At 41.7% G+C, this 22,562-nt stretch overlaps 1 protein-coding gene across 3 annotated transcripts in view; it reads right to left on the reverse strand.

Annotated features, from left to right (window-relative positions):
• Window positions 1-22,562, reverse strand: part of zbtb16a (zinc finger and BTB domain containing 16a) — a 177,095-nt gene that overhangs the window by 7,560 nt on the left and 146,973 nt on the right. For all 3 annotated transcript variants that reach the window (XM_060936133.1, XM_060936135.1, XM_060936136.1), the window contains exon 5: window positions 2,934-3,104. In XM_060936133.1, coding sequence (XP_060792116.1) covers window positions 2,934-3,104 — 171 coding nt within the window. The remainder of the gene's footprint in view (window positions 1-2,933; window positions 3,105-22,562) is intronic.

Here is a 22,562-nt window from a genome sequence, read left to right on the forward strand (position 1 = left end):
AATTGCTTTCCTGTGCCTGGCTGCCAGCCGCTCATATATCATTCTGGGCCTGTACAGATGCGCGAAGCTGCCAGGCGTGTAATGTTCTCGATTAATGCATTTCGCTACGGCGCCGAAGGTTTAAGTCCTCACGAATGACCTACGTGTTTCATTATCTGGCTGTCCGAGTGTCACCGTGCCGAGGAATAAATTGCATTTCTCGTTATGTACTGTCATGCTCGGCCTCTCGCCGCTCCTGTTACGAGACAATGTCAATTTCCTCAGGCAGGTTAGGAGAGTGACGCACCTAAACGCTCCACGCATTATACATTTCGCTTGGCTATTTGGGCTGAAATGTCACTGCTTCTCTTCTCATTGGCATATGCTAGTCTAATGGGAGCAGAAAGAATAACCGAGAAGAGAATCAAGCATAGGAACAAACAAAGAAGGGTGGTAGGGAACAAAATCAATAAAAGTGACAGTCTTTATTTGTCTGCATGAAGTTATCTGTGCCTCATGCTGTAAGACATTCTGCTCTTTCTAGTGGCTCTGCCGCAGCACAGGGTGCAATCCATCACAGTCTGCGCTGAAGCTCGAGCACGCGACAAGAATAGTAATCCCACCAAATTCACCTGCCTTTAATTGTGACTAAGCCCACGCCTCAGTCAAAGACATCTGTGCCGAGCCCAGAGAAAGCTCCTCGCTCTCGGCACCACAGAGTTAAATTCGGTGGCTCACTCCTACGATCAGTACAAGCATTTTTAATCTTTATTTGACAGAATAATTGGTGACAGATCGCACTTGACACTACAGGGCACAAATTTATATATCCAACACAAAGCATTATTTTGGGCTGCTGGCGTCGTGTAAATTCAGTGCAGCGCTGCCGTAGACATGAGTCGGACTGCTTATCAAATTTCGCAGCGATTCGGAGGGCTTGGCACGGCTTAGCTTTGTTAGGAATACATTAAGCTTGGAGGCAGTAAAGATACGAGGCGATAGATCAAGATGCTGCCATCAGCGTCTGTTGCTGTGTTTCTGTGACACAGAAAGCCATCAGGCGCAGACAGAGGAAGAGTCTGGGTGGAGGGGGCATCGGGAAGCTTGGGGGCTGCCACCTGCGTCCTCGTGCCTACAGGGGGGCAATGTGGCATGCTGCTGTACCTGGCAGGGGCACGTGGGTGATGCCTGCAGCCTGGCGCGGCCGAGGCTCGCAGCCCAGTTCATTATGCACTAAGCGGCGTAAATCAGGGATCCATCACTGCCAGTGCTTCGGCTGGCCCGCGCCATCAAACACAGCTGCGAACACAAAACACCCACCACAGATGGAAAATGGGCGCCGAATAAAACACAGGCGCGGCAACAACAACGGAATATTAACGAGGCCCAGCCGGCAGCAGGAGCCTGCGTGGGGAGGGACTGAGGGGAGCAGCCATGATGATTTGCCCATAATGTATGCCAGCAGTTGCTCACACTGTATGTAAGAGTGCATTTGGCAGTAATCCTGAAGGTATTTTGTGTCCTTTTGCATTGTAAAACCCCTATGACAAGTGTACCTCACAAGATAACCATTTAAGTTACTCATGTAACAGATATACTGATCTACACACCCACATTGGAGCACAGAGTTATGGGAATACATCAGAGACTAAATTTCAAATCAGCCTTCCGTTTGAGACGCTCTGAAAGATGATTATCACCACACAGAATATTAATGCAATTCCAAGTAGGGGTTAATTATTGGTGAAGAAGTGCGTGTGTGTCTGCTCCAAAAGCTGAACATCAGTGTGTGTTTACACCAGTGATCCCTTCTGTAGCATGAGAAAAATATGAATGAGATTAAGATGATCAAAGGAAGACTAAATGAGAGCATTGGCTCTTTTTCGCCTCTTAAAACAAACAAACAAACAACAAAAAAAAGCCCCCCCCCCAAAAAAAAACCCAGGGACTTATTTTTGGTGCTTTTTTGCCAGGGCCAATTGCATTTTTTTCCTTTTTAAAATCCCTTGACAAAAGCTCCCACATCACATTAAGCGGGCGCTTGTGACGGCTCATTGTAATTTAATACACGCCTACAGAGAATTGGGTTCAAAGAAGCGCGACGAGACGCTGCATCTTTCCCTCTCTGCGTCTCTCGCCTCAGTAGCGGAGGAGGGCTGCTGACATTTATGCGCACTGGAGGGAACGTCAGTGTGTCGTGTCCGATACAGTGTCCGGTGTAGATGAGCGAGCTACAGTACCGCACCCGAAATAAGGGCCGGGTTGGCGTAAACAGACGGGCTCAGCTCATCTCACCACCTTCGCTTCAAATATTTATCCCAGGCGTGGTAGCCTGGAGGAGCTTTGACACACCAGCCTGTTATTTAAGGTCAGGGACTGAAAGGTGTGCGTGTGTGTGCGGTGGTGGGGATTTGAGGGAAAATGGGATTCGCGTAATGGAGGCTGTTCCCTGAGTCACCTCATCTGCTCGGTTGCACATCAGGCTGTATGAGAGTGGGATGGGCCGTGGTGGACCGCACACGCGCCGAATAACAGCGCTGTCACAAGCCATCACAGTACAGGGCCCTTCACTAAATGATCTGTCAATTTGGGCTGCTATTCACCGACGGTGGCGTAGCCGCTGAACGGCATGAGCGATCAAATACCAAACACTACAGCGTGGGATCCTGCAGCCAGGCTACACAGATAAATACACAGGGTACCATTACGTGACAAATAATATCTTGAACGCATCAGCTTCAAAAGTTCAAACATGGAAAGAAGTCGAGGGATTACGAATTCAGTATGTTTACAAGTCAACCCATCAAAGCAATCTGACTATTTGGGCCATTCTATAAACTAGGGTGCATGTGCATTTTTTATTTATTTGACTTTGGCATAGCTCAGGGAACATCTGGACTGTAAAGCGGCAACTCCTTTCTCAATAGCAGACTAACATAGGATACTGGCTTTACCTGTGTGGGAGCGAAGGTGGCGTTTGAGTGCCGTGTGGCTCGGGAAGGTGCGATTGCACTCGCTGCAGATGTAGCTGCGGACCCCGGCGTGGACCTCCATGTGCTGCTGCAGGGCCGTCTGTGTCTGGAAGCGTTTCCCACACAGCAAACAGAAGATGGCCATGTCTGATCCTAGAGAGAGAAGAGAACGTGAAACCAAAAAGGAGAGCTATAAAAAGTAGTACATTTGCACAAAATGAGTTACTCATGCATAATCCCTTTGGTGCATCTTCAAATTAGGTCCGAGTGTATCCCTGTCATAATTAAAGTGCCCTCCATGATTACTGGCACCTCTTGTAAATAGTAAAAAGGGTTAGAAAAAAAAAATCCACCTTTTGGTGAAGTAGCTTCATCTCACACTGAAAAAAAATGAGAAAAATCCACCCTTCCTTTGCCAGTGAAATAGCACCGAGTCTCCGTCACATAAGATTGGAGATACAGAGCAGGGAATCTGAGACCATTCTTCTTTACATATCTCTCCAGATCATCCAGGGTCCTCAGCCCTCTCTTGTGCTCTCTCCTCTTCAGCTCAGCCCACAGGTTTTCAATGGGGTTCAGGTCAGAGGACTGAGATGGCCAGGGCAGAAGCGCGATTCTGTGGTCAGCTAACTGTTTTGTGTTAGATTGGACATATGCTTCAGATCATTGTCCTGCTGGAAGATCCAACGATGATCCAGTCTTAGTTTCCAGGCAGAAGCAGCCAGATTTTTAAACTAAAAAGTCCTGGTATTTCATGGAGTCCATGATGCCATGTACCTTAACAAGGTTTCCAGGGCCTTCTGAGGAAAAACAGCCCCCAAACATCACAGAACCTCCACCACATTTTACAGTTGGGATCAGGTTCTTTTCGTTACAGCCATCCTTCTTTTTACACCAAACCCACCTTGAGTGTTTATTGCCAAAAAGCTCCATTTTTGTTACATCAGACCATAGAACATGGTTCCAGACAAAGTTGTAGTAGCGTTTCACAAACTCCAGGCACTTGCGTTTCTGGTTAACTGACAGAAAAATCTTTTTCTGGCAAACCTTCCAAATAATCTGTTGGCATGGAGGTGGCATCTGATGGTGGTTTTGGAAACCCCAAGATTTTACTTTTTCTTGTAATTCACCAACAGTGATCCTTAGGGATGTTTTTTTTTTTTTGCCTCTTACCATCCTCCTCACTGTACATGGGGCAAACTAAACTTGGGTCCTCTTCCAGGCAAGTTTGTAACAGATCCAGTTGGTGTCCACTTTTTTTTTATTTTTTATTATTGCCCTAACAATAGAAATGGACATTTTCAGGCAAGTAGCTTTTTTTTTTTTATAAGCATTCCCTGACTTATGAAGGTCAACACACTTCTCTCTCATTTGGTTTGTGTATTCTCTTTTCTTTCCCATGCTGACGGATGACTAATGGAATTTGGCCTCTCTCTCACCTCATATTTGTAGCCCAGTTAATCAGGAAGTCATGGATTACAGCGTGAAAGTTCCTACACACTCCAATCAACTCAAAAACGTACAATTTAAATGGGAAACATGCTTCAGTTACATTGTGTTCACTATCATTTCTGAGGGTGCCAATAATTAATAGTGGCACATGTATTTTTGTTGAAAGTAATTATTTCTTGATTGGGGATTTGTTTTTCTCTGAATACATTTTCAATTAAAGGTTGGATTTTTCTCGTTTTTTCCCCTCAGTGTGAGATGAAGCGACTTCACCCATGGGCGGCGCCAGGGGGGAAAGGTTAGAACAATTCTAGGGGCCCAGCACTGCCATGGGGCCCTTTAAGGGGCTGATAATATGCTTTTAATGATTTTAATAAGACTTTTGAAATAACAACAATGCAATATTCCATCTGGTAAAATGAGCTAATTGAACAAGGTTGTCTATCTTGAGTTCTTCAACATATTGCCATTTAACCCTCCCCCTTTTGTGAAATGGTACGGTCCAGTTCTGGTAGAAGCGCGATGCGTTAAATCTGTGTGCTGATCAGTGCAACGCTACTTGCTGCTGTGTTGCGGTGCAGCAGCCAGCCAGCCAGCAGTGGAGTGCGTACAGTCTATGATCGCTAAATATGAAGAGTGGCTGTCAAAAACGTACAGAAAGGCAGCTGAAAGCTGAGAGGGACCGGAGAGGCAGGCAACTGGTCACTCAGTTTTTCCCAAAGAAAGGTAGCTATCGCTCACGTGTGTGTTCAAAATATTAGCGAATGGTAAATGAACAGTATGAACGTGGTTGGATTAGCCTATCAAGAGAACACTTTTACAGTTTGTACAGTGACATTTTTTCCATTTTAATAACTGAACTGACGTGTGATAAACAAGATGAAATATTACATTATGCTGGTGCTAATAACTAGTGCTAATAACCAGTTTCATAACTAATGGGGTGCCCTAAATATGCACAGATTCAGCTTCAGGGGGACCTCCGCCCTACCAAACCACTGAACCCCCCTTTGGAGGAGGTGGTAAGCAGCAATACAACCCATAAATGCTTGAACATATTCCCCTTTTTGCAGAACAGTACACATAGCTTTCTACCTAAAACATAACAATCCATGGGATTTCCATAGGTATCTTGATGCTGGGTAGAAAACTTTTTCTATGATTTATTAGCAGTCACATCACACATTTCACTACCAATTGTCCTAGCACAAGAAGGCATGTGGCAAAATCTTGAATTTTCATTTGTGATTGAAAATGCACCAGAATTAGTCACTGACCAGTTTTCATCTAGTCCCTGGTAGGTTAATACATAAAATGTAATAAAGTCACAAACTCAAGGTCCATGGGCTATCAAAAGTCAAATAATGACAATAGTGCAATTGTGACGAGGGTGGGCAAAGTTGGGGGGCCCAAAATTCTAATCTTTCATGGGGCCCAAAATTTCTGGCAGCGCCCCTGCTTCACCAAAAGGTGGATTTTTTTCTAACCCTTTTTACTATTTACAAGGGATGCCAATAATTGTAGAGGCCACTGTATATCAGGGAACTGATAACTTTAAACAAGAATAGCTGTTTTAGTTCTACAAAACTTGTGTCCTAGAGCACAAACATTTCTTTAAAATCGGGAGACAAATTTCTTTTGTCGATATTAACATTCCCAGCATTGTCAAAATGCTCACAAACATTTTCATAATTATTCTACATTCAAATTTTCATAAGAATGGCCAACTTTTATGGCATTTACAGAAATTACAGCTCTAAATTAACAAGTTAAGACACAGTGACATTTTTTAATAATCGAGGAAATCATGGAAGTTCTTTTTTTGCTTTTCTCTCATTTCTACTATAATCCATTCATTACATTATCCAAACAAAAAGTCTCTATAGCTACATGCTAGCTAGCTGAATCATTCGCTGCATATAAAAGCAAATTAAAAGAAAAAAATGTCTTGATAATCATGTGGGAAGTATTTTGCTGGCATGGAATGGTTCCACATATCCCTATAACAGGGAATTTGTCACTGCAAATGGTAAACAACATGCTATGAACTTCAGAATCACTAGATCTCAGCCCCAAACCTATGGGAGATTTTATAGCGACATGTCAGACAGCGCTCTCCACCACCATCATCAAAACATGAAGAGACGAGCTTTTGGAAGAGATCGGTTTCATCTTTCCAGTACACTTCCAGAGACTTGCCAAATCAATGCCAACGTGCCAAAGCTGTTCTGGTGGCCCAACACCTTTCTGAGACAGTTTAAATTGTCCCCCACCCCACCCTGCCTTTAATTTGTCACCATCTGTATCAAGAAAATGCTCTCTGGTAACTAGTATTAAGTCAGCAGAATAAAAATCAAATGTACACCTTCAAAAGCAGGCCCAGCTGTTTGCTTCAGTCTATAAAGACACAAATAGGCAAGCTCTCCTGCTTCTCACACTCTCTGACACAAACACACACACACCACAGACTTTTTCAATTACCAGTCTCTAGAAAACTCTGGGGAGAGAGGGAGTGTTTTGTGCTTGGCTTCTATTTCATCAGTCAATAATGCATCTTTGGGGCAAAGCTGCCACTAATTTAAAAATCTATGAGGAGCCTCAGCATTATGTTCATAAACATGACTCAATCAGTGAGAAAGAGACAGAAAATGATGGAGTGACAGAGAGAGAGAGAGAGAGAGAGAGAGAGAGAGCGCGAGAGAGAGAAACAAGACGGGAGCGAGCCATGTCCTTAAATCTCAGACTGTGCGGCTGAATTGCTGCTTCTCTGCAAATAAATACTGACAAGGCTTCCTGCTGGCTCTCTGGCTGTCCAAGTCACTCTCTGCTGTCTCTCTCTCCCCTACTTTGCTGCTTCCTGCTCTTTATTTATCAATGAAAAAAGGGGGCCATTGACTGGAGATGATTGCGGTGGGAACCCCAGCAGCATTGGGAGGTTCGGAAGAGGAGCTGAAGGACAGACAGCGCTCCCTAATGTCATCCGGGGCTGCTTCAGGACATGTTGTACTCTGATGCATTCTGAAAGTCTTAAAAAAAAAAAAAAATGCAAACACTGGCTTGAGCTTTAGGAGCAGGAACATGAAAGATGGAGACACAGGGGAAGTGAGGGGTTAATGGGGGAGGGGGTGGGTGTGGCAGGAATGCAGGAGGTTAGATCTGGATTCTGGTCTTTGACCTAAAGGACGCAAAGGTCTGAACAGGTCGGGGGGACATGTTTGCTTTTCAAATTCCCATCTCTTTTGCACTAAAAGCGTGCGAGGGTTGATTAGGATAATTATACCGATTCTCCTTCAGATCTTATCCATTAATCAGACTATAGAACCATCATGGATGAAATAGCTTTAAGACAATGTTACAATCTGAAGCAAGATAGAGAGCAGTGACCATTAATGTGGAATAAATAAGAAGGGCATTTGTATTCATAACCAAGTATGTGTGCGCGCATACATCTACACGGCAGACAGACTGCCCTTTCACCCCAATGCCTAAACATATCCTGTGTGTAATTAAGCAGTGGCACAATAACCTACATTCACTGAGTGGTCTGAGTGGAAAATCTACCTCAATAAACAGAGGAAAGTACATGGAGCTACCAGTTTTTATGTACGTGTACAGTGTAGCACCCCTTGTTAGCTATTTTATCAAGTCCATCACATTGGTCCACCTGTCCATCAATAGACCAGGACTACCACTGCCCAGATAGGGGCTTCAATCATAGACAGAGCTACAATACTGTAGTACAGAGCAACAGTAAAGTTACAGACTACCCTTTTGTCAATCAAATAGCTATTCAGTATCCATCGTTAAATATTTGGTGGCAAACATTAGCGATGGAAAAACGTACAGTACATTAATTCAATTTTCAATCCAATAGCCATGCAGTACACTACAACCCTGCTATAGTGATCTCCTTGGGGGACGTCCAAATAGTTCTTGATATGGAAAAGTTCATAATAGTGAAATGGACCCATGTTTCACACCAAACACTCACATTATATGCAAAATTTTTAGACACATTCTCATCACAAATTTTTCCTTCTGAGTCACTATCGCAGTTCATTGAATTAAAGGATCACGAACGGAGGCGATGGTTTCTTCGTCTGTTATGGAAATTACTGGTATATCGTTGTCAATGTCCTCCCCCACTGACTCACTATGTTTTTGAAATATTCACCATTCAGTTCATTCATGTGTTTCAAAATCACAGATGAGGCCATTTATGTCGTGCTGCAGGGCTTGGCGGGGGATATAAAAACGCTGCCAATATGCTTTACGATAATCGTTAGTGATCAACACCTAAACAAAGTGTGTTAAGCTTTTGTTTTATAGCGTTAACACGTATTATTAACTTGACTGCAGACTTGATTACTTATTGTTTGTCTCTGGTGGGAAGAGGAGCACATGGCTCAGTATGTCATGTAAGCAGGTGAATCATGAATGTAATTGCAGAAAGAGCATGTTTATTTACAAACAGGCAGGTAAACAGTTCAAAAATGTAAGACAAAGGCAGGGTCGTGAAACGAGCAATGGTCAAGTGAGGCACAAACAGAATGGCAGCGGCAAAGAGGAAAGGCAGAGTCCAAATAAACAAAAAGTCAAAACCAGAAAGGCAATACACAGATACAAGGCTTGGTAATGTTCGACACTAGGGACAGCGTGTATACTTTGCCAAGTCTCTGTGTTAAGAGAGCGTTTATAAGCACGCGCTGTGATTGTGCTCTACTCTGGAACAGGTGCACAGTGCTGTAATTAGTCGTAATGGCACTGTGTGTGCTGATCACCAACGCACGTGGACATGACACAATGATTTTTTTTTGAAGACTGACTCATTGTCACTAAAGGTGGGGAACACAAACTTAGTTCATTATATGTGAAAGTTTGTAGCAAAAGAATTCATTATAACAGAGTTGCAGTACACTTATGCTAGTCAATTTTAAGTTTTAATATTACAAATAAAATGTATATAACAGATTTCATACTACTCCTACTGTTGATCATTGTGATTTACAACCCCATTTCCAAAAAGTCGGAACACTGCGTTAAATGTAAATAATAATAATAATAAAAATAGATTTGCAAATCATGGAAACCATGAAATTCATGATAAAAAAAATAATCACTGAATTATTTCCCTGAAAATGAAAATAGTACAAAGACAACATATCAAATGTTGAAACAGAAATTGTTTTTTTGAATAAATGTTTTATAATTTTGAATTTAGTGCCAGCAATATATTTTAAAAAAGTTATGACAAGGGGAACAAAAAACTGGGAAAAAAATCCACACCTGGTGAAGCATCTCATAACTAATTAGGTTAATTAGCAACAGGTCAGTAACACGAGACAGTATAAAAAGAGAGGCGGAGTCTCTCAGAGGTAAAGATGGGGAGGGGTTCCCCGCTCTGTGAAAGACTGTGTACAAATAGTGCAACAATTTAAGAATAACCTTCATCAATATAAAATTACAAAGAATTTGGGGATCACATCTATGGTACATAATATTAAAAGAGTCAGAGAATCCGGAGAACTCTCCGTACATAATGTCTGCCGTCTTTTTCAGGGAAGGGCCTTGCTTGTTTCAGCAAGACAATGTCAAACTGCATTCTGCACACATTATAACTGCATGGCTCCATCATAAGAGTCCAGGGGCTAAACTGGCCTGCCTGCAGTCCAGATCTGTCTCCCATTGAAAACATTTAGCGCATTATGAAATGAAAAATATGACAAAGCAGACCTTGAACTGTTGAGCACCTGAAATTGTACATCAGGCAAGGATAGGACAACATTTCTCTTTCTAAACTACAGCAATTGGTCTCCTTAGTTCCCAAATGTTCACAGAATGTTGTTAAAAGAAATGGTGATGCAATACAGTGGTAAAAATGCCCCATCCCAACTTTTTTGAAACATGTTGCAGGCATCAATTTCAAAATGAGCATACATTTTTGGAAAAAAACAAACAAACAATAACAGTTCTCAGTATCAACATCAGACATGCATTTTTCCCCCATTTTCAGTGAAACATAGGGTTTCCATGATTTGCAAAATCATCATATTCTGTTTTTATTTATATTTTGCACAGCGTCCCAAGTTGACCTGCATAAATATGTAACTACTGCATGGCTGCTTGACTGAAAATGGAATTAATGTACTGTACATTTTCCCATCATTAGTGTTCACCACCAAATAATTAATGCCAAATACTGAATGGCAATTTGATTGAAAACAAAAGGGGAGTCTGACTTTTGCACAGTGATGAATGTCACTGGTAATATGCATTAACAACATGGAGTCAAAGTCACTATTTGATGATGTATTCTAACAAAAAATAAATAAATTCAAACATACGTGCAAGGGAACAACTGCCATGTGTGTCAAAGCTAATTTAATCTCACAAGAGATTTACAGGGTTTAGTCCTGAAACCATACAGTCTTTGGGGGGAAAAGTTAAATGTAGGGCCTTAAACGGTTATCTGGTTCCATGTAGAACCCTACAAGAGAGTGTTTACCTTTCACTCCATGTTTAGAAGCTATACAAAGAAACTTTTGTGAATCCATCTTTTAAAGAAAAGGTACTCATAAAAAGTAGAAAAATAGAAAATTAGAAAATTTAAAAATCCTCCGACTTCTTTGAAACAACCAGGACAAAGTCCCATTTTGGACGCGTCTCTACCTTGCACCTAGTGTTCACGCCCAACATACGCTCTGAATCCACCATGACCCTGACAACTAGATTACTGAAGATGAATATATGATACAATAAAAAAAATGTATTATTATTAGTTCACGTACTTTTCATGTGGTACCAACTAAGTCTTTAGCTGTAGTAGACCAAGAGGCTTTCACATTTCCAGCATTTTTTCTGGGTATTGTAGTTATTTATACAGCTGTTGATGCTTAACATCCTTAGTATTTAGTTGGACCATTCTCAACAAAGCTCTGACACGACATGATGCCATGGTAGTGGGTGTCAGGTGCATCAGCACAGCAGTGGCCCCTTTCCATGTCGTACGAGGCAGAGGGTGGCTGCCAAATCTGCACAGCAACAGATGGGCTACATTCTGTAGTAGTGCTCTTATATAGTGGGTACCTTTAAAAAATAAAAATAAAAAATGGTCCATTCAGAGAAAACGGCTTCTCAACAAAAAACTACCCCTCGTCCTACAGTTCTTCAGAAGTAACAGTACAGAGGCAAGCAAACAAGCCAGCTAGAACTCAATTACTCACCATTAATGCTTACAAAATTACACTCTTCCACAGCCACATACGATTTTTTCCTTTCTTTTTTTTTAAATCAATCAATCTGTGACAGATAATAGGAGGGCTTTAAACAGCTAAAATACTTTCACTAAAGTGAGAAAAAAAAGTGAGAAAGAGCAAAAGATAGCTGATAAAGCACCCATGAAAAGGAAGTGTGATGTCCATCTGCTTGGTGTTAGCTGGAATTAAGTGTTCCACTGTGAGAGGTTAGGAGAGACAGATGAAAATGGACTGACTCTGTGAAACCGAGAGAGAGAGAGAACGAGCCACCTCTATTACAGTGTAAAATTGAGTCGGACAAAGTGGCACCTGGACGGAGGAGTTCTTTGCCTGCTGCTGCCTGCTCCTGCTGGAGTTTTGGCATAATTTACCTCCACTCATGTGTCTATTTGTAAGGGTCTCTTAGCTCTACTTTCACTGTTAAGTTAATGGGCCTGGAGAGCCACTGGCTGTTACTTAATGATGGCTGCACCGTGCCGTTCAGGCACCGCGGAGGGGACATTATATGCGCGCGCACACAACGGATAAATGGAATATGCCTGCTTTGTTTGTGTGATCTATAGTCTGCAGTCAAGACTATGGTGAAAATTAAACAGGCAGAAACAAAACCGATACACTGATTAAATTGAAACATGTGAAGTGGGGACGAGAATGGAGGCGCTCCGTCTGTCAACGCGATGGGGGGAAGAGGCGCCATGAGGCCGCGTGTGTCATTGGAAAGCCAGCGAGACTGTAGTCAATTAGCTTGTTTTTCATTTTGGCGGTGTTGATGGAAAACAAACTCCTGCTGCTCTGTCTGTCACCCCAGCAGTGGGGTGCGATGTCACCTGTTGCTCAGTGAAGATCTCTTCATGATGGCGCCGGCAGAGAGGCACGCTGTTGCTTGGTTCGATTCCATAGCAAAATCGTGGACACCAGAATGCACGCCTGGGGAAATATACACTGCTGTGATGCACTTTAATTCATGTGTGATGGAACTGGCATGTACCGAGAATACAGAAATGAATGTTAAGAGTGTGTAGGTAAATGTACCCACTGTACAAGGCTATTAGAGAGTATTCAGTGAAACTTTTCAACTTTCTGAAGGCACGGACACACAAAATTCCTAGTTTACAAAGGTCCGGATAAGCATTTCATATGATTAAATAGGGACAACAGCTATCTTTGAATGCTTAATCACAAGGATTAGTTCATGGCTATACACAAGACGCATCAGTTTGAAATGGTAATGTTTTTTGCCTGCACTAGCAGCTTATGTTACCACTTTTGATTAGCACCACAGACTTTTTTTTTTTGGGAAACATCGAATAAATACATACTTCTCTGTCCAATAAAATTTTAAATGTTTTCATCATCAATTTTTTTCCTGAACAAGCCACATTGTCACTTGAGAGAGTAAACAGAACAATAAATAAATAAATAAATAAATAAATGTGTGTGAAAAAACTAAACTTTTTGGTGATTTAGCTTGCATTGTAAGAATAGTCAGGGGGGAAAAAAAAAAAAAAGTCCACACCACCGACACAAATTTTCCTTTAGTTTAGGGGAGGTATAGAATAATAGGTTCTGTCAGACACACATCTCACCCCAAAACTTGATCAATACAGCGACAAATCATTTTTATTTTAATTCACGACAAAACACCAACGTTCTGTCCAATCATCTTTAAACATTGTGTGTTCATCATTAACGTTTTTTGCCCAAGTCAATTAATTTGTTAGTTCCCCAATCAGACCACACAGGGTAAATTAAATAATTAACAGTTATTCCACAAAATCGAGTCGTACATGAGCTGATAGCAAATGAGGCGCTTAGTGCCGAGTTGGTTATAAGCCATGTACGAGGAGATTCAGTGGAATAACTTATTATATCCGCATTCAGCGGATTTTGAGAAAGAGCATTTTTATTTTTTTGCAAATTCGATAAATAAAAACTTTATACAAATCGTCCGACAAAATCATTTCCGCCTAGAAGGTAAACAAACCGTGAAACAACAGTAGCAATCTGTGAAATTGCTATAATAATAATAATGCTTGAAAAAAAAAAAAACGTTCTTACCATCAAATACTTTCATTCCATATTTTGTTGCTTTTTTTTTGTGTGTATTTTTTGGGTTTTTTTTTTTTTTTTGAGTCCAGATTTTGTTTCATCCTCGGTTCGTTCAGCAACACGCTCTGCCATTTTGTTTTTCTCTACTCACAGTATACCAGCCGATATCCTAGCAGTAGATTAGCCAATCAAAGCGCGTGATTGCTCATATCCAGTGAATGTGAATAGAATAAAAAAAAATAAAAAAAAAATGCAAGCCAGTAAAAATTCTCCCTTTTATCAAACTGTTCCTTCAACAGCATGCGTGAATAACAGGCATTTTATATTTGCATGCAACGAGCCATATGAAGCCAAATGCCTTATGAAGCTGTGATGCAATGAACAAGCATCATTAAATCTGTACAGCAATCAGAGAAATCCAACAGCGGTGTACGACATGGTTGTGTATGGTGTGTGTTGCACTAAGTGTGTTAGTGAGTGTATGGTAGCGGGCAAGATTGTCTGGATGCATGCTTCAGGCTCACGTACACATCAGCTGTGTGGTATGCATGCTGCTGTGGGAGTGGCCGACCTGAACAGCAGGAGGGGGTGAGGGGTCATGGGGGCAGCTGCAAGGGCCAAGTGTGGGGTGGAGGTGGTGGGTGCTGGGGGGCACAGGGGGCTTTGGCAGCCTCACTGAGCTTTGAGAACAATGGGGGCGCAGGAGGCCATACAATATAGCTGACCTGCTGCCAAAACCTACCTCAATGGGTCCACATGAGCATGTGGTGGAGGAATAAAATTCACCAATTCACACCATCAATTCCCCATTTGTGACAGAAAAGCTCAACAAAGCAGGCACATTGTAAGTGCCATAAGTGCCCATTTTAATGATTTTCTAAATGTCTGTCTTAATTATAATTTAAAGGCATACACGAGGACATTGTGGGTTCAGTCAGGGATTGACTTTGCTTGAAGCGGCCCGATTCCGTGCTTGGGTTTTGGAAGAGAGGGCACATCTTGTGCATTTCCTGGAGCATCCATTCATTCAGTAACTCAATAAAACCAAACACCTTGGGTTTCTTGTGCCTTTGCCACAAACTGACCAGCCTGACCAATCGGAGAGGGCTGAAGCGCATGCATACAAAAACACATACAGCCCTCCTCCTTCTCCTCTCCTCCTTTCTATCTGCATCACGGCAGCAAAGACGATGTTCAAAATAGCACTATGCAGACTACTTATAGTAAATGCACTCAAAAGGAGCACGGAGTACACATGTTCTGAATAACATGATTATCAGCAGCACGGCTAAGACATGTGGTGCGTAGCTTGGCTCGAATAATCCTACAATATATTTATGAGTTATTCCGCGAAATCGAGTCGCACATGAGCTGATAGCGCTACGCACCTCGTTGGCCAAGTCGACTATAAGCCATGTACGATGAAACTGGAATAATATTCTATATTCTTTGAGCTATTTTTGTTTCTTTAAATTACTCGATAATTTTTGGGGTGTTTGTTTTCGAGTAGAGTTATTTCGCCCTCGGTTGGTTCAGTAACACGCTCCGCCATTTTGTTTTTCTCTACTCACAGTATATGAACTGATATCCTAGTAGTAGAGTAGCCAATCAGAGTGCACGATTGCTCATATTCAGTGAATGTGGATAGAATAATACCAGGTAGAAACGGAGGCAAACAGGGGACTAATGGGTGGCATAAACTTGTGCATCACAAATGGCTGCATTTACTGAATATCTGATTTGTACTTTGCAGCAAAACAAATAGCCACATTATATTACATTATTGGTTTTATAAAACTATAGTCCTTCATACTCATGATTTGGTTAAAAAAAAACAACAACAACAACAACAACCCTCATCTTAAACTGCATATAAGCAACATAGTCAAGGTGAGGCTTATTTGTGCCACCCATGTGGTCAAACCTGTGATGTTTCCTTCTAAATATTTTGGATAGCTCAGAAGCTGCATATTAGGTACATTAAAGCTAATGCTAACCAACAATTAAGTAGCTTTGTAGTCTGCTAGAGTTATTCATTGTTGTGGCTACGCTAGCTATAATCAATTAGATACAGCCATCTAATATTGAAATTTTCCTAAATAGCTTTTAACGTTTAAACTATAAGTACAACTTGATAGTCTCAGAAAAAAAGAAATTTAGCGACTCATGCTAGCTCTTACTGTGCTGGGTCCGTCTCAGAAACTGGTCTCTCATTTGGGACATTATGGCCAAAAAATACATTTTCTAATTTTATTATTATTATTTTTTTTTTGCATTTACCCAACACTCAGTGTTTCTTTTGTCATGTTTAATAAGAACAAAGATAGTATCTTGCTTTATCTGGCCTCCACTGTGGAAATTTCTTGATTACAATTCAAATGTTTTTGTAAAATTGATTTCCATATAAAATAACTACATCATGAAGAATTAAAGCCCCTCCTTCACAGATGAGTGAAAATATTGAATAAATTTCCTCTTTTTGATTGCTTGGGTTAAAAATGGCAAGTTATGATGACTGAATTGATTATTCACTTAAATATGAATAATATGATACATTTTGGGTATTTGATATGGCGAAATAGGACACAATGGAAAAATGAGAATAACGGTGGCGGTAAAAGAACAGTGACTGTACCGGCTGAAGGTCGCGCGGGTCTCTGCTGCGGCACACGAGCAACGGGACATCACTACCGCACCGGATGGAGCACGAGGCGGGGGCGGGGCAAAATGCCTGGCCGTAGATTCTATCAAAAGTTCGATCTAAATTGACCGTGGTTGTAAAATATTGGCCAAAAATACGCAAACACTACGAAATATGAAAGTAAGATGAAAAAGAAACATTCTATTGCCTTATACTGCAAGACTAAAGCAAAATAAAACTGTCAAAACTCACCTTTTCAGTGATAACGTCCAAACAGATCACTCGCGTAACAGAAAGACCGCAAATGGAAGCACGATCAACTTGTAACTGTTGGAGCGGAAAACTCCATTCTACACATGCAAATTGTTAATGTGTGTCCTTCCCCGCACACAAATAACACGCTACGGTAAAAAATAGACCACAACTCATTTTATAGCTCAGAAATTCATACAAGACCAGCTACCATCGTAACATATTCTGTAAGAAACACATTCTATACCTAACTTTCAGCTTTTGCTTTAAAAAACAAGATCACAGATTTATAACTAAATTTTTATATAGCATAGTGATTTTAAGTTACTACTTTTGGTGAGGTAGTGACCTTGACCCTGAGGCTTTCCGTTTAGATCAAAACACACGATTGTATTGGTTTGGGGTATGCGGAAAATGGAGTTACAATGGTGATCAAATATTTTGCATGATGTTTTATTACGGTTATGATTATTCTGTGAGCGCACCGATCCTTCGGTGTATAAAGTTACAACTTAAAATACAAGTAGACTTTTCAGTGGACTACAACCTTTTTAAGGGAATGCGATGTCGTCAACCATTTATCATGTCCCAGATCAAGCCGCCATTTTTCCACAAATTTGCAGAATTTTTGCCAAATTCTGAACAGAGTATTCACATCAAAGATTTAGTTTTATCTGTATTATTTCTTTCATCTCATCTCATTATCTCTAGCCGCTTTATCCTGTTCTACAGGGTCGCAGGCAAGCTGGAGCCTATCCCAGCTGACTACGGGTGAAAGGCGGGGTACAGCCTGGACAAGTTGCCAGGTCATCACAGGGATGACACAGACACAGACAACCACTCACACTCACATTCACACCTACGGTCAATTTAGAGTCACCAGTTAACCTAACCTGCATGTCTTTGGACTGTGGGGGAAACCGGAGCACCCGGAGGAAACCCACGCGGACACGGGTTATTTCTTTCATTTTATTTCAAATTAAAACCAACATCACCATTCAAAACTCTCATTCATTCTCATTCTCTCATTATCTCTAGCCGCTTTATCCTTCTACAGGGTCGCAGGCAAGCTGGAGCCTATCCCAGCTGACTATGGGCGAAAGGCGGGGTACACCCTGGACAAGTCGCCAGGTCATCACAGGGCTGACACATAGACACAGACAACCATTCACACTCACATTCACACCTACGGTCAATTTAGAGTCACCAGTTAACCTAACCTGCATGTCTTTGGACTGTGGGGGAAACCGGAGCACCTGGAAGAAACCCACGCGGACACGGGGAGAACATGCAAACTCCGCACAGAAAGGCCCTCGCCGGCCCCGGGGCTCGAACCCAGGACCTTCTTGCTGTGAGGCGACAGCGCTAACCACTACACCACCGTGCCGTCCTCATTCAAAACTGTATAGTTTATTGACTGAGTATATTTAGTAGGGTACCCACACAGTACCCAGTTTCTGAGACAGACCCTGCTTTCCATTGCTCTCCTGTTTCGAAACCAGGAGTAAATCAGTTTTTGGCTGCATTAAAGATTTTTTTTCTTTCAGCAGTTTGGCATTTTAAGGATGACTACTTGTGCCAGAGGAACTAAAAATACTCTGCAAAGAGATGAAGCAGTCTGAGGTAATAGTGAGGTAATGCCAACTTCATTCACAAGTGAATTTGACTGAATGGAAGTCACATGACTTGGGTGTAGACTAGCAAATGATACTTTACACACGACACATTACTCTGTAATGAACATTAATAGTCATAATATACAGTACACACACACACCATAGTGGTGTTGAAGTCCTAAAGGGATTAACCAGGAAATTTTGAAGTTACGGGGTTATAAAACACCATCATTATACATTTCATACAATATCTTCTAGATGAAAAAAAAAAAAATTAAGCGGACTTCAGCATTTAAAAAAAAAAGGTCAAGTTGTAACATCAGTTGGTTGGGCCATTTCCCCGGGTTGAAAAATGCAAGCCATACTGGATTAGCTGGATACATGGATATATTAGAAGACGAAAATGAGGGTGGCACTGCGTGACGTAGGATTCTGCACGTCTTTCTTATTCCATCCTGGATCCGCCACTGCGTGCAGCAAAAGCTATTACCATCCATTTTTCCCCCCAAGCCTTATTTTGCCTGTGTATTACAGTTTAAGTAGTTTCATTCTAGTGGTTTGTGAAGCAGTAGTGTCTTCACTAGATCTTCTCAAAGAAGAATACGTAAAGTAAAATGAGAAAACTTTACTCCTGGATAAAGCAACTAATTGTACAGTGAGCATTTTACAGAAGATTGTTTTGTGGAGGACTTGTATTAAAAAAAATACACTGGGAAGAAGCGAGACACGAGGCAGAAATGATAACTAAAGCCAGATACGATCCTGACTTTGTTTCACCACAAAACACCGGCAGCACGACAGCATACCGTGTCACACATCAAACAGATGGAAGATAAGCAGGTAAATATATATTTTTAAATAAACAGGCACTAAACTAGCCACCACTTTATTTTGATTCCTTTTCTAATACTGCAGTGCCATAATTTTTGTGGAGAAATGCAAACGAATTGACTGAGAAGTCACGCTAGACCATAATAGTCTAGTATTATGGGCAGCATGGTGGTGTAGTGGTTAGCACTGTCGCTTCACAGCAAGAAGGTTCTGGGTTCGAGCCCAGCGGGCGATGGGGGCCTTTCTGTGTGGTTTGCATATTCTCCCCGTGTCTGCTCCGGTTTCCCCCGCAGTTCAAAGACACGCGGTTAGGTTAACATGGGGCGGCCTTGAGCTGAAGTGCCCTTGAGCAAGGCACCTAACCCTCAACTGCTCCCCGGGTGCTGTAGCATAGCTGCCCACTGCTCTGGGTGTGTGTGTGCACGCTCATTGCTCACTTGTGTGTGCATGCGTGCGTTCACTGCTTCAGATGGGTTAAATGCAGAGGACTTCATTTACTGTATAAAGTCCAGTAAAGGCTGCTTCTTCTAGCATGCACTTGTACACCTCCGCTGTGCTCATGGAAAATGACATTCCTGACAAAAAATAGTCCCGTCTATTTTCATCACTTTAGTGGTTATATCGTTAAGAACAAATTCAACATGCAGCTTTTTTTTTTTTTTTAAATAAAGGACAGACAAAGACTGACTTTTAGCTCCATTTGTTTATTTGCAGGATATTTTCTTTCAACCTGCGATGACCTGGCGACTTGTCCAGGGTGTACCCCGCCTTTCGCCCGTAGTCAGCTGGGATAGGCTCCAGCTTGCCTGCGACCCTGTAGAACAGGATAAAGCGGCTAGAGATAATGAGATGAGATTTTCTTTCAATTCTGATTAGGCAGAAGGCGCTGATGAACTTGACAGTGCTGGTTCTCATTCAATCGACAGGTTTATATGGATGAGTTTGTTTCATATATACACTATACTATATATTGATTAAAAAAAAAGTATGATGCATCATTCTTCACACTAAAACACTTCAGGACATGCTGTTATAAGAAAACGGTCAACTTCATGGTGATACAGCAACTCTGCTTCATTACACCACCCCTTTGCTGATTATTTTTCTCCACAACAGCATGCCCTTAAGTGTTTTATTCCTTAGATAATGTATAGAACATATACTGCTATGCATTTTGAACACAACCAGTATCTGATTCGGAGAGAGAGAAAGAAAGAAGGCACACAGCAATAAAAAAAAAAAAAGAGACAAGACAGGCAGAAAGAAGGATGATGAGACGTTTCATGAATCTCTATGACAGGACACTAGAGGCAGGCGAGGAGTCAACAGGTACAAACTGTTCCAGCGGCGGTGTGTGTTAATGTGATGAGTCTACTGCCTCACAGTGACCGGCTTATTCGCTTACTCACTGAGGCTAACACCTAATGAGGCCAGACTACAGGAGAACCACACGTCTACGTAATCCTGCCAAGTGTCTGGATATAATGTGGTATTAGAGTTGCCTCTGGCTGGAGAGAGCTGGTCTGACAGCTCCGCTCCACATTACAAAGCACATGACACTAGAGAGTGCGGCCTTAACGCGTTCAAAATGCATTTCTCGGACAAGAAAAGCAAAAAGAAGAGCCTGAATGAATTGTTTATTGATCTAACAGGAGGAGGGATGGGTAATGGCATATGAGAGAGAGAGAGAGAGAAATAAAGTAACATTTTGCTGCGTTACTGTTGCACTGGCCTCTGAGGTTTCTTTCACATGTCAGCAATGTGTAGAAATTGATGTAGCTTGCAAGTTAAGCAGGCCTTCATCTCATACTGGGATCCTTTACAAACGCAATGATGATGCTTTAAACGAACCTTTATTAAAAATAAATAAATAAACAAATAAATAAATAAAAAAGACAATACACCTTCCATTAACACTGAGGCAATTATGCTTCTTCACTCAGGGGCTTCCAGATTTTTGCACCAATAATAGCTACAGATAATTCATGCTCATGCTGGTCCGCTGTAGTCTGGGCATGGAGAGATGCACCACTCACGAACAGATTAATGTCACCAGATGTCATTGTAGATGCCATATTAATTACCTCGAGATAATGCCATGGAACCATATGGTTCATCTAGTGTCCGTTTAGACAGAGAAAATGTCTTCATCACTCACAAACCCCACTTGGAGAGAAAAGAAAAATTGGCCCAAATGAGTTTGACAGGTGTTGGAAGCAGATTCTTCATAATTAACTGAGCTATCGCTGATGTGATTGGAAAGGACAGACTGTAAACAAGTGGGTTCATGAATACTGTATGATGATTGGCCTAAACAAGCCTTCATCCTGTCCTGAGAGCTTTATTTGCTTTTCTTTTATTGACGGTTTATGGCAGGAGATTCAGCCGCATGATTGGTTTGCATCACATGCCGTTATTTAAGAGAGTGGTTCATTGCTTTAAAGGAGCAGTCTGTAATTTTTTGAACCCTCTGCTGCCTACAAGCCGAATTGCTCTTCAAGTATACCTGTGAAACTATATACACAGGATAAAACCTTGCGAGTTTTCTTTGAAGAAAAGAAAAGAAAAAAAAAACGCAGACAGTGGGCGCATAGCTAATTTCCAGCCCGGAAAAATATAAGCAGAAGTCTGAACTGAAGAAGCCAGCCACATCCATTGCGTGACGATACTGTGAATTACAGATTTCCCTAGGTATCTTTGAAAGCATACGATTATGACAGGTCTAGGAACACTTCCAAGCATTACAAACTGCACCTTTAATCTGAAAAATTGTGAATTTTGTATTAGGGCTGACTTAGGACTCCATGCAGTGCAGTGATGTGCCTTTAGGAGAATTTACAGTGCACGGCTGGTCCTCGTCTTGACTCGGGATTGTGTCAAAGCAAAGACCACGCTTGCTCCCCCCCCATCTCGCAAATCCCATTTAAAAAAAAAAAAAAAAAAAGACAACCCTTGCGGTGTGGCTCCCGGTAAGAAAAAGGATAATTAGTAAACAGGCAGCCTCTCCTTGGCTTCATTGGCATTCGAGCCGGGTTAGTGTGTCACATTTAAAATGCAGCCTGATGAAGTCTACAAAATCAAACCATTTGTTACTCCTATTGAGGAGGCTTCAGGCCAGTGGCAATTAAATTGGAATTAGTGCCGGGGAATGAAATACGGCAGATTCATACCAAGAAGGCGAGCATGTCTGGAGGATATCTCTTGAGTTTACAGTGCTGGTGCATCACTGATGCTGCTTGAAGTAGTAGTAGAAGACAACTAGATTTTTACCACGTGTATGAATGTACAACTCTGTATCTGGTGCTTTTGCCCCCTTTTAATTCCACCAAGCAGCGAACGCACAGTGTGAGCCCTTATTAAACAATTGGGGATAGAAACAGAAATACAGTTTGCTCAGCTGCACTGACAGTAAAACATGGCTGATACCCGGCAGCCATTCAGGATTTGACATTGTTATTGATCTGTGGTTTAGGAATAATAGCTGTTGAATCCCTGGGTGGATCTATGTGCATCTGTG

This window comes from Neoarius graeffei, chromosome 12, assembly GCF_027579695.1.
Source record: "Neoarius graeffei isolate fNeoGra1 chromosome 12, fNeoGra1.pri, whole genome shotgun sequence".
Lineage (NCBI taxonomy): Eukaryota > Metazoa > Chordata > Actinopteri > Siluriformes > Ariidae > Neoarius > Neoarius graeffei.